Source organism: Gobio gobio (assembly GCF_949357685.1).
Source record: "Gobio gobio genome assembly, chromosome: 22".
Lineage (NCBI taxonomy): Eukaryota > Metazoa > Chordata > Actinopteri > Cypriniformes > Gobionidae > Gobio > Gobio gobio.
This window is the reverse complement of record NC_137118.1, coordinates 20639752-20651405: the sequence shown is the minus strand read 5'-3', so window position 1 is coordinate 20651405 and position 11654 is coordinate 20639752. Positions and strand designations below refer to the sequence as shown.

At 39.7% G+C, this 11654-nt stretch overlaps 1 protein-coding gene across 4 annotated transcripts in view; it reads left to right on the top strand.

The window, feature by feature from the left end:
* The first annotated feature begins 921 nt into the window (after positions 1 to 921).
* zfand5b (zinc finger, AN1-type domain 5b) overlaps positions 922 to 11654 on the top strand; it is a 13746-nt gene continuing 3013 nt past the window's right edge. Inside the window, exons 1-4 of one of the 4 annotated variants that reach the window (XM_079804560.1) lie at positions 922 to 1090; positions 8617 to 8794; positions 8904 to 9104; positions 11511 to 11639. In XM_079804560.1, coding sequence (XP_079660686.1) covers positions 8638 to 8794; positions 8904 to 9104; positions 11511 to 11639 — 487 coding nt within the window. In that variant the 5' untranslated portion in view covers positions 922 to 1090; positions 8617 to 8637. Of the gene's footprint in view, positions 5348 to 8616; positions 8795 to 8903; positions 9105 to 11510; positions 11640 to 11654 lie in introns of all 4 variants that reach the window. The other 3 variants (XM_079804561.1, XM_079804558.1, XM_079804559.1) reach the window with 3 other exon arrangements.

Here is an 11654-nt window from a genome sequence, read left to right as displayed (position 1 = left end):
ACGCAATTGTTCATTTATATCACGCAACTCTGAGAAAAAAAGTCAGAATTGTAAGATGCAAACTCGCAATAGAAGAAAAAAAGTCAGAATTGTGAGATATAAAAAGATTTACAACAATTACCGGTTTTATTTTTATATTTAGTGGCGGAAACAAGCTTCCATGAAACACATTGCATTAAAAGCAGGGGGTGAACACTTTTGAAATTGTTCTTATTTTGTATAAAAGTCATATTTTTTTTCCATTTAGTAGGCTACTTCTCTTCAGAAGCTAATAACTTCATATTTCCCAGAGGACAATATAAGTACAATTTACCATTCATCCAATTCAAAAAGTTTGCACACCCCTTCTTGAGCATCAATATTTATGAAAGAATATTGTGAAAAACTGATGATAATATGCAGAGGAAAACCAAGTCTTATGTTTGGTGGTCCCTTTGTGTTACATGCCTTAGTATTCCAAAGCATTCTAAAGTATTTAGATTAAGTCATCTAATGAAAAACATTACAAATGACTTTTTAAAGCATGTATTTTGTAATCTGTAGTGAAGTGAAAAGTAACCTTCCCGACCCTGGTGATGGCTAATATCAGCAAACTGATATTTTGGGAATTGTTGCAACATCAGGACTATCACAGTACTCCGAATTAATTTGGAAATCATTAGGGAAAAAGTGCAACTTGTCTCAAGTCGTTCATTTGATTTTTCTGCCTCAGTTTGTCTCAAAACATCTTCACATTAAGGACGAACTCGTCCATACAACTCCCACAAACTGTAGTGAACAAAATCCAGTATTTGACAATCATGACAAAGCAATGCAACCCCTGCCCACTGCACTAAGAGCTATTGCTTCAGAGCAGAAGGTTGTTTTTGTACAGTAAACTTGTTGTGACTGGCGCAGTTGGCCCCGCCCCGCGGACGTGTCAATCACCGTGACGTCACGACCACTATTAAAGAAAACCAACAAACAGCAGCCAGAAAAACACACATACACACCGAAACACACACGTCAGCGGACTAACGGCACAGACCAACGCGAGGGGTTTAATATATAGTCTCTTTATTCCGGGAGCTTCTCTTTTTACTCATATAAGGCAAGTAGAACACTTTCCCCCCACATTACAACCTTTTAAAAGCTCATGCTAACGTTATAGGAAAATATGATTCGTTTGGGTGAAATAACCAGCTAGTACGCATAATATCTTTATTTCCAGAGTTATTCGTTGGTATAATGACATGTAATGTGTTAGTTGTTAGTCTAAATTGATTAACTTGGCGAGTTTCACCAAATATGGCTGTTAGCTGATGCTAGCATGTTAGCTAGTGAAATTAGCCTGTTGTTCCTTTCTACCTAAAAGCTGAAATATGATACGAAAACCGCAGCCTTTTTGTTTAAACACGCATGTTTTATTCGTAACGCGCTGTTTGCTTCGCATTTAAACGGGTTTTGTCTTTCAAGATTGCGGAGATGACAAATAAGCTCGTTTGTTGCTGGTAGCTGCATGTAACGTTAACGTATTTGTCTTCGAGTGTTTATTGAGATACAATGAATTGTCTGTTTATGTATTATTATCATTACTCGGTTAATTAACTCTCAATTGTAGTGTTTTCGGGTTTATTTGGGGTTGTTTTGTGTGTCGGTCGAGATGTTATATATGAAACATAAAGCTAGCTCGTGTGTGTATCTTTATCACTGAGTGAATGAATAAACGTCTTTAACAAATAATTTCCCCACCGTTTGTTCTTCAATATTTTGACTGATTTGTTGTGAATTGGCGTTGTGTTGGTGGATGGTTAATTTTTTTTAATTATCAAGGTTTGTGCTTAGGCTCAAACAGGAAGAGTGTTTGAAACAAAGGAGAACACAAAGCATATTCACCCTGACCCAGATATAAAGTAGATAAACAGCTAAATGACCATCCATCCACACTCATTCATAATCACAAACCCCTCAGACTGAACACCACACACAGTTTGAGGGCAGCAGCTGTTGTGTTGAGTGTTTTTCGTGCTTTATATGCCACTGTGTGTTTGTTAGCCATGATGCTAATGTTAGCATGACTCAGTGGATTTCATTATGAGGCCTCAAACGCGAATATAGCTCTATATATAATGTATAAAAGTACACATACTGGTGAATAACATACACACGGCGTGTTTGCATTGTAAAGTGCACTATTAGACTTTGTATAAGCTGTACATGTCGTTTAAATGCTTCATATATTGGTGCATTGAAACACGTGAGCATTGAGTGATCGGTTTTCTGATGGCTTTCTCCATTTATGGTGTGTTTTTAGCTTAATGGTTTGCTTTTGTTCAAATATTTGACTTGTTGTATCTCTCATGTCTTTGTTTTGCCCTATATGCCGTGTATTTGCTGTCACCCAGACAGGTATAAATGGACATAGATGGCCAACACACATGGGAATCGGCTGAAGAAGAAGGAAAAAACAGCCCTATTAGGGCTTAGCCATTTTTGGCTTTATCAGAATATATGAGCCCATGCATAGGGAGGAGGGTGCTATGCAAACCAGCTCCTACTAGAGATGTGTGTGATGTAATGGAGGCAGGTAGGACGAAGGGGGGGGTATTTATAGTCGGGACACACTAGTGGAGGCTGTTCAGGACAACATGTCACATTGCACCCTTGTGACGGATGAAAACTAATCCAGCCGTCCGTGTGAGCGAGTGCGAAGGGCAGCAGGCTCACACGCACGTGACGCAGGCCATGTGGTGGATTTTTGGGGGAAAACCTCTGATGCCAAAAGGCGGAGGTGAAATGCTGCAATCTTGTTTACTTGGAAACAAGAGGCCCCACGGGGCCCCTCGCCGACATGTCACTCCTGACAGATTTCAGGTTCATTGCTCGAAAGCGTCTGTGTAAATGTTTCCGCTTCGGGGGTTTGGATGGGGGTTTGCTGCTGTATTCGGCCTCTGCTTGAACAGAATGTTCCAGCTGTTCCACCTACAGATATATTTACATTTTACACAGCTAGTCAGCATTTACCCATCAACACAACATGGTCGTACTTCATCCGAGTAGGATGGTCACAATAGTAGTTTTAGTAGTTGATTCCAGTGCAATTGGTATTAAGAATTATTTGATACAGCCAAAATGTTAAACACTAGCCTGGATGCCAGCCGAACTTAGCCCCGCCCACAACATTTTTACTCGGGCAGTTCGGTCTGGAATTGATCGGTAGAGGAGTAATTATGCCCGAACAGAAACTGTTCGGACCAATGAAATTGTCAGGGCGGGCTTTAGACGATGATGGACAGATGATCAACCGCAACGTAATGATCCACGTCATCAACAGCCACTTGGGTTGAATTTGTTCTAATCCTAAAAGGAGAACTTGTTCGTATATGCGTTCACCTTTACTATTTCTCTCAGAAATGATCGTGTTGGTAAGTACTCTGTGTATCCTTAAACTATTTTTTTACCACACCGGCAAAGATCGTTTACACTAATCTTGTTCTTCTAACGTTAGGCTACTTATTCCAGCGTGCGTGCAGACAGGGTTGCCAAGTTTTTACAACAAAACCCGCCCAATTGCTAACGTTCCTCAAAACTAGCCAAAAACAAGCCCAATAGCTTTCCAGGGGGGGTTGTCCGGGAAAAAAGGCATTTGGGGGGTAAAATATGTTATTTTGGCAGGGCTGGCAGCTAAAAATCGCATTCCTGGATCTGTATATCACATAATTGGGGTCGCTTCAACCCGCGGACATGGCAACACTCACTGTGTTCAGTTGAGTTCTGTTGACATTTGACAGCTAACGTTGTGCGTCACTCCGTTGCTCTGATTGGTTGTAGGTCTATCCAATTGAGATCTTTCCTGGTTCAGTTGAAACACGCCCCATAATCACAGCCCAACGGAGCAGTATCAGACTCATATTCTGACTAGAATTGAGTATGACGACGTCAGGCTAGTTAAACACCATTTAAAAAGTTAAATGGATAGTGTTGCGTAATGTGGTGATAAAATTATAATGAAGAAAATCACTATTTTATATAGTTCATATAATTACAAATAATAGGGCGAATACAATCATTTTAATGATACAAAAAAGTTTTTAATGTACTGCCGGGTTTATTTATACAGTAGCAACTACAGTTGTCGAGCATAATTGTCACTCTATGGGGACTTTATTGCTTTATCACACTGTCAGCACACGAATGCTTATTTACATATCGCAACATATATATGGCAATATCTATTGATTTGAGTTTTCAGTGCTTTTTTAAATCTTGAACTCATTTGACACAGCAGAATTGTTTAAAATGTACATTTAAAAATAGATTTGGTGAATCTGGTTTGGACTAATTGTGTTCAAACCAGCAGTGAATCGTTCCCGAAACAGCCTCTGATCCACATCAAATTCTTTAGTGTGAATCATAAAGGAATTAGGAAAATTCTGTATGGAAAATCTATTTTTTTCCCGGCTTATTTCACCGCTGTATTAAACATTGAGAAATTCGAAAAATGTTACCTAGAAAGTACAAAAATGGCAAACAACCTAGGACAGTGGTTCTCAATAAGTCTTAATAACTCGAATATAATGAAAATGCTCTAATATAAAGATGCACAACATTAAATTGACCCTGAATCATAAAACACTTGTATGATTGGATTTGAACCTAAATACCAAGGATTTTATCCTATGTCAATATTGAGGAAAAAATCTGGATTTATAAAGGGAGAAAGTGATGTGAAAGTTCTTATGCGGATGACAAATGAAGAGCATGCATACGTCTTGGTGCTCATATACCAGTAATTCAGTTAACTGCATAAAATGAAATGTAAAGATTATAAAAAATGTAAAGATAAATAGGCAATATATTTAAAAAGCAACGTTAACTGATTTTTGACGGGTCAGCTTTGCGTTGTCATTTAGATACATGCCATAACGGCTGTTTCCCCAGTAAATTAGTACAAAAGTGTTTGTATTTGCCACGATGCATTCAGAGCTGGAGTTTGATTACCAACACATTGAAAATATGACTGTAACAATATATAATATGTAACACGCGAAGTGCACATGAGAGCAGTTTCTGTATGAAACGATGCAATGAGATAAACACTCGCTTCTCGGATCACAGTTCATATCCGGACCGGAGCAAGCGCGTTTCAAGTTTTTATGGACATATTTCATATACTGCAGAAGTGCTCCAAACATGAACCAGCACTGTGAATGCGCACATCTCATGTCTTCAATTGAAATATATATTTGCAAATAAGGACATTGATACAACGGTACGTCTGATCATGAAGGCGATGAGACAAATTATTCTGATACCCACAAGACAATGATGTAGACCGAAAATTCAAAGAAGAATGGACAAAAAAAAAGTAACTATGCCTTTATTCCTTCTGTGTTAAACTGATGTGTGTCATTTGTTCAGCGATTTGTAGTGCACGTAAACAAAATGAAAATAGACATTTTTAATGTTCTTCCTCATTTTTCATATAGACCAATTTCTCTTGAAAGTTATGTTGATGTTTGTAAGAATACTTTATCAGAACATATTTGGTAGTTGTTTTTTTGGTAGTTGTTAGTAGTCTCTACTGATAACTTTTGTGAGTTTGTCATAGTTATATTTTTAAAATGCATCAAGGTGCACCCAACTGTTTGGTAGAATTTTCACATTTAAATATTAATTTGTCTGTAAATGAGCGTGTTGTAGGTCTGTGTTTTATTGGTTGTCTCCCCTCTTCCCACCCTCTACACTCCTACTTTTCCCACAGCTTTACGCGTCCATTTCTTGAGTCTTTTTCAAATCTGAGGTGTGAATGAGCGGCGATAAAACAGGGGTTTCTTGACACTTTTGTAATTGCGCCAGAAATAATTAGTATCAATGATTTCCTAAAAGAAAAGAAAAAGCCTAGCCATGCTGGCACATGCATTTTCTGAGAGCGTGCTTGGATTACCTTGCTCATTGACTATGAGTATTATACGTCTTCTCAACCTTAAAGACGTTTATGGCAGTTCTGTAGGTGGAGTTGATTTGCGCTTGATCTTAATGGGATTTACCCCCCCCCCCCTCCCCCAAAAAAATTCCCAATTTCTCACCCTCATGTCATTCCAAAACCCGCAAGATTTTCGTTCATCTTTGGAACACAAATTAAGATATTTTTAATGTAATCTGAGAGCTCTCTGTCCTTCCATTAGCAGCTAAAACTACCACTTTGGTGCTTCCAAAAGTTCATAAAGATATCATAAAACTAATCCATATGAATTGAGCGGGTTAGTCCAAATTTTCTGAAGAGAAATTATCACTTTATATGATGAACAGATTTAATTTGACACTGAGCTTTCTCAAGAAACAATGAGGTTCATTCTCGTGTTACGCAGCACATTTGAGCTTCCACAAGAACCAGTGAGGTTCATTCTCAGAACCAGTTATGCAGCACGTTTGAGCTTCTGCAAGAACCAGTGAGGTTCATTCTCAGAACCAGTTATGCAGCACGTTTGAGCTTCTGCAAGAGCCAGTGAGGTTCATTCTCAGAGCCAGTGAGGTTCATTCTCAGAGCCAGTGAGGTTCATTCTCAGAACCAGTGAGGTTCATTCTCAGAGCCAGTGAGGTTCATTCTCAGAGCCAGTGAGGTTCATTCTCAGAGCCAGTGAGGTTCATTCTCAGAGCCAGTGAGGTTCATTCTCAGAGCCAGTGAGGTTCATTCTCAGAGCCAGTGAGGTTCATTCTCAGAACCAGTTATGCAGCACGTTTGAGCTTCTGCAAGAACCAGTGAGGTTCATTCTCAGAACCAGTTATGCAGCACGTTTGAGCTTCTGCAAGAACCAGTGAGGTTCATTCTCAGAGCCAGTGAGGTTCATTCTCAGAGCCAGTGAGGTTCATTCTCAGAACCAGTGAGGTTCATTCTCAGAGCCAGTGAGGTTCATTCTCAGAGCCAGTGAGGTTCATTCTCAGAGCCAGTGAGGTTCATTCTCAGAGCCAGTGAGGTTCATTCTCAGAGCCAGTGAGGTTCATTCTCAGAGCCAGTGAGGTTCATTCTCAGAGCCAGTGAGGTTCATTCTCAGAGCCAGTGAGGTTCATTCTCAGAACCAGTTATGCAGCACGTTTGAGCTTCTGCAAGAACCAGTGAGGTTCATTCTCAGAACCAGTGAGGTTCATTCTCAGAACCAGTTATGCAGCACGTTTGAGCTTCTGCAAGAACCAATGAGGTTCATTCTCAGAACCAGTGAGGTTCATTCTCAGAACCAGTTATGCAGCACGTTTGAGCTTCTGCAAGAACCAGTGAGGTTCATTCTCAGAACCAGTGAGGTTCATTCTCAGAACCAGTTATGCAGCACGTTTGAGCTTCTGCAAGAACCAGTGAGGTTCATTCTCAGAACCAGTGAGGTTCATTCTCAGAACCAGTTATGCAGCACGTTTGAGCTTCTGCAAGAACCAGTGAGGTTCATTCTCAGAACCAGTTATGCAGCACGTTTGAGCTTCCACAAGAACCAATGAGGTTCATTCTCGTGTTACGCAGCACGTTTGAGCTTCTACATGCAAAAGGTTTGTTCCTCCGAGTCAAGTAAGGTTCGATTGAGCTTCTGCTTATGTTTGCTGATCAATGTTTATATGTGAAGTAAAAGCCTAAATTAAATCTTTTTATATAAAGCCATCAAGTCTCTTCAGAAAATGTAGACTAAACCGCTCCATTCATATTGATTAGTTTTACAATCTTTTTATAAACTTTTTGAAGTGTCAAAATAGTAGGGACAGAAAGCTCTGATTTCATCAAAAAGATCTTCGTTTGTGTTCCAAATATGAACGAAAGTCTTACAGGTTTGGCTCGTCATGAGGGCGAGGAATTAATGACGGAATTTTCGTTTTTGGGTGAACGATCCCTTTAAGATCAACCACAGTTTATAAAGATAGATGCATTTAGGAAATTTGTATATACAGACATTTTATAAATCATTTAAAGGAACATTTTGCACATTCACATTTAGGCATTTGCACGTCCAGTTAAGGCCCCAGAAGTACATATCAGAACTACCAAATATTGTGTTGGACAAAGGGGGGGCTTGGAGTCAAAAAGTTGAGAACCACTTGCCTAGGACATTCTCATGAATGTGTGCTTTCGTCAGAAAATAAACTCGTTTAGAGCTTGTTAGCCAAACTTTTGGTTCTATATGATTAAATGTTTTTCCTAGTGGATGCACGGCATTATTTCTCATTGCAGATCTTAGTACTGACAATCCTGTTCTTCTGACGTCCCTTCTCCCTTTTCTGATGGAACCACACCATGTAGTTTAATGAAGCATTTTATTGGTTGGATTGGTTAAGTGTTTGGGTTTCCAGGAAGTCTTGCATGAATTCAGCTCAGCCTGATTGTAAAACAATTAAACATGATCTGTGGCGTGAGTTTGCAGGAATCGTCTTGAATCAGGTGATTCCGTGCAAAGATGAGGCTCGTTCCAAACCGATGCCAAAAAAGTGTTCAGACGTGTGACCCCTAATCTGATTCCCAGTCTGCGGCAACATTGCGCCTTTGTTGGCGTAAATCCTCTTAATGAAGCCAGTCGCAGTCTTTGATTCTCACTTCACACACACACACACACACACACACACGCTGTCATATTCATGGTGCTTGTGTTTTGTTGTCTATAGGAATTGCCCACATTCAGAGAGATGGCCCAGGAGACCAATCAAAGCCCCGTGCCCATGCTCTGTGCCACCGGCTGTGGTTTCTATGGCAACCCTCGGACCAATGGCATGTGCTCGGTCTGTTACAAAGAGAATATAACAAGACAGAACAATGGTGGAGTCAGTCCTATTAGCACAATGGGTACGTGTTTCCACTCTTTGAAAATCTTCACGGACGATCGGATGTGTTCATAAGATCGATGTGTTCCTCGAGCGTCTCATTAACACTAAGGGGATTTGGTCTCTTCCAGCAGCTTCTAGCAGTGTCACCAGTAGTCCTACCTCTGAAGCCTCAGCCATCCAGATCATTGAAGCTACACTAAACAACTCCTCTGCTGCCGAGTCGCCCAACAGCACCGCCGCTGCCCTTCCGGTGACTCAACAGATGACGGAGATGAGCATTTCCTGTGAAGATGAGGCGGTCTCGCCGAAAGTAGAAGTTCCTGAACCAGGTTGGTATTTCTGTTGAGGAAGTGTCTCAGCTCAACCCGTTTCAGGCACTCTCAAGCTGCGTTCAGACCACTTTAAACATGTTTATGAAAGTCTGAACACTTGATAGTTTGAAAGGAGTCAAGGATATGTTCAAAATAACAGCTCAATGCTTCTGGTTCATTATTCAACATGCAGACGGGTTCCGTTTAGGCTTGTGAATTCGCTGTATTGGCCAACATAAAGCTGCTTGGTTTGCTTCATACATCGGCACTATTGACATTAGAGAAATTCTGCAAACAAACAAAACGTCCAATGTGATCGCACTTTGAGACTAGTATGCTATTTTGAACACTGCTTCATTTAAGCAATTTTCTCTCATACCAGCTAAGTGCAAACTCCTCTCTGCAGCCAATTCTAAAGATTTCATTCGAATCACCGTGCCGACTGCTTACACAACACTGAAACAAATACAAATACCTTGAACCTGCAGAACGAAAATGAATGTCTTCATTTATTCACCAAGTTGTTCCAAACCTATAAGAGTTTCTTTCTTCTGTTGAACACAAAAGATTGAAGTAACCAAAAAGACGATGGGCCCCATTGACTACCATAGTACGGAGGAAAAAAATACTATGGAAGTCAATGGGGTCCATTGACTGTTTGGTTACCCATATTCTTCAAAATATAATTTGTGTTCAGCAGAAAAAAATGAATACAGGTTTGGAACAACTTGATGGTGAGTAAATGGTGACAACATTATTCATTTTTGGGTGAACTATACCTTTTAACCTCAGTAAAGCATTGGTAGCACATCCTGATAGATGGCATTACTATTTGAGGCAATTGGATTCTAGAAATCTGAACTTTTCTTGACCTGTGACTGCATGATCAATGGGCTGTTGGTCAGATTCTGGTTAACTGGTTCGAGAGAATAAAATAACATTTTATAATTTAATAATATTTTTTTAGAGCCATGCAAATTGTGTAAAATGCTGCATTGTTTGACTGCTATCTTGGTTTTATTTGCTAAAAAACAAAAGGTTCTTGCAGTCAAAGTGATCCACTTTATTTGCTTCGCAAGTAGCGTTGATAAACTTTCCGACTGAGTTTTTCCGCCATGGAATAAAACGATTTAAAAGATAATTGCCTTTTTTTTCTCTCACAATTTTTCTTCTCAGAATTGATATTTAAACTCGCAGAGTTTACATTTGGAATTGCAAGAAAAAAAGTCAGGATTGTAAAGTTTATATTGTGCAATTCTGAGCGAAAAAAGGTCAGTTGCGAGATGTAAATTACCTTTTTTATTCTGTGGTGGAAAACAAGCTTCCATAGGTTTTTAAGCGGAGACATTTTCACCAAAAAATACTCCCCTGTCTGTGTCTGAAATTCAAAAAAGGTCTAGGTGTGAAAGCCACAATACAGTTCCTCCAGAAAAACGCGATCATGTGATCACATAATTCAATGCATAATCAGCCAAAGTATGCATATTTATGCGGGGACCACACTTTTTCAAATACGGCGGACTTACTTCGCATTAATTGCCGATTTCCGTGCGCAAAATCTTGCATGATTTCACAATCCCCCGCATTTTCGTTGCAACAAAGTCACATATCTTAGCAGAAAGTGGAAAAATGTTGCTTTTACTTCACACGAGCAGCCATTGCCATGGGAACGTTATGAAGTGACGTAATTACGTGACGTGAACATCATCAAAAAGCAACTTTACAGTTGTAAGACTGCACTTTTTTTGTTACCAGTGGGTTAAATCATACTAGTTTCAAAAACCTTACAGTTGTAAGTATATTAGTAGTATGTACATTTAAAAGATTGTGCTTTGGAAGCACTTATTTTAACAGATGTCTGTTTTGTATAGCTGCCTCTGTAAAACAGGAAGCACACTTTATTTATTTATTTATTTATTTATTTATTTATTCATTTTAACAGAAGTTGTAGCGTATTCCTTTTTTAAAGCTACAGAACTTGTTTGACTCAATGTTCTTTAAGTTTGAGCCATGTGTTTATCAAGGTCTGAAATAAAACAAGATGAGAACTTAAATATTCTAAACTAAATATTCCCAGCACTTTCTGTGATGTACTATGCTTGCTTATCATAGGTAGTATACTCTTAACATTTTAAGGTAGCCTATTGAGAACAGGGTGTTGGTTGAATCAAACCGCAGTTTTTGCAATTTCATTGCATTCCATCACATTTAAGAAAACGTGCCGCAAAATCAAGGAATTTTGCCCGCAACGATCACAAAATCCACATTTTTCTGGAAGGACTGAAAATAATTAAAATTGGAAAGTTACAAAAAATGCCTGCACACTGAAGATGAAAAGACCACAAACAAGCGAATGCCGGACGCGTTATGGGTCTATGGCATGTAGTTGTTTTGGGGATGCTAATCCTGTGCATGTCTTCCCAGTCGTCACTCAGCCAACAGCGTCCGCTGCACCTCCGAGCTCGGCTGACGGGGAAGAGGCCAAGACGCCCGACGCCCCCAAACCCAAGAAGAACAGATGCTTCATGTGCCGCAAGAAGGTCGGCCTGACAGGTGAGCAGAACCAGC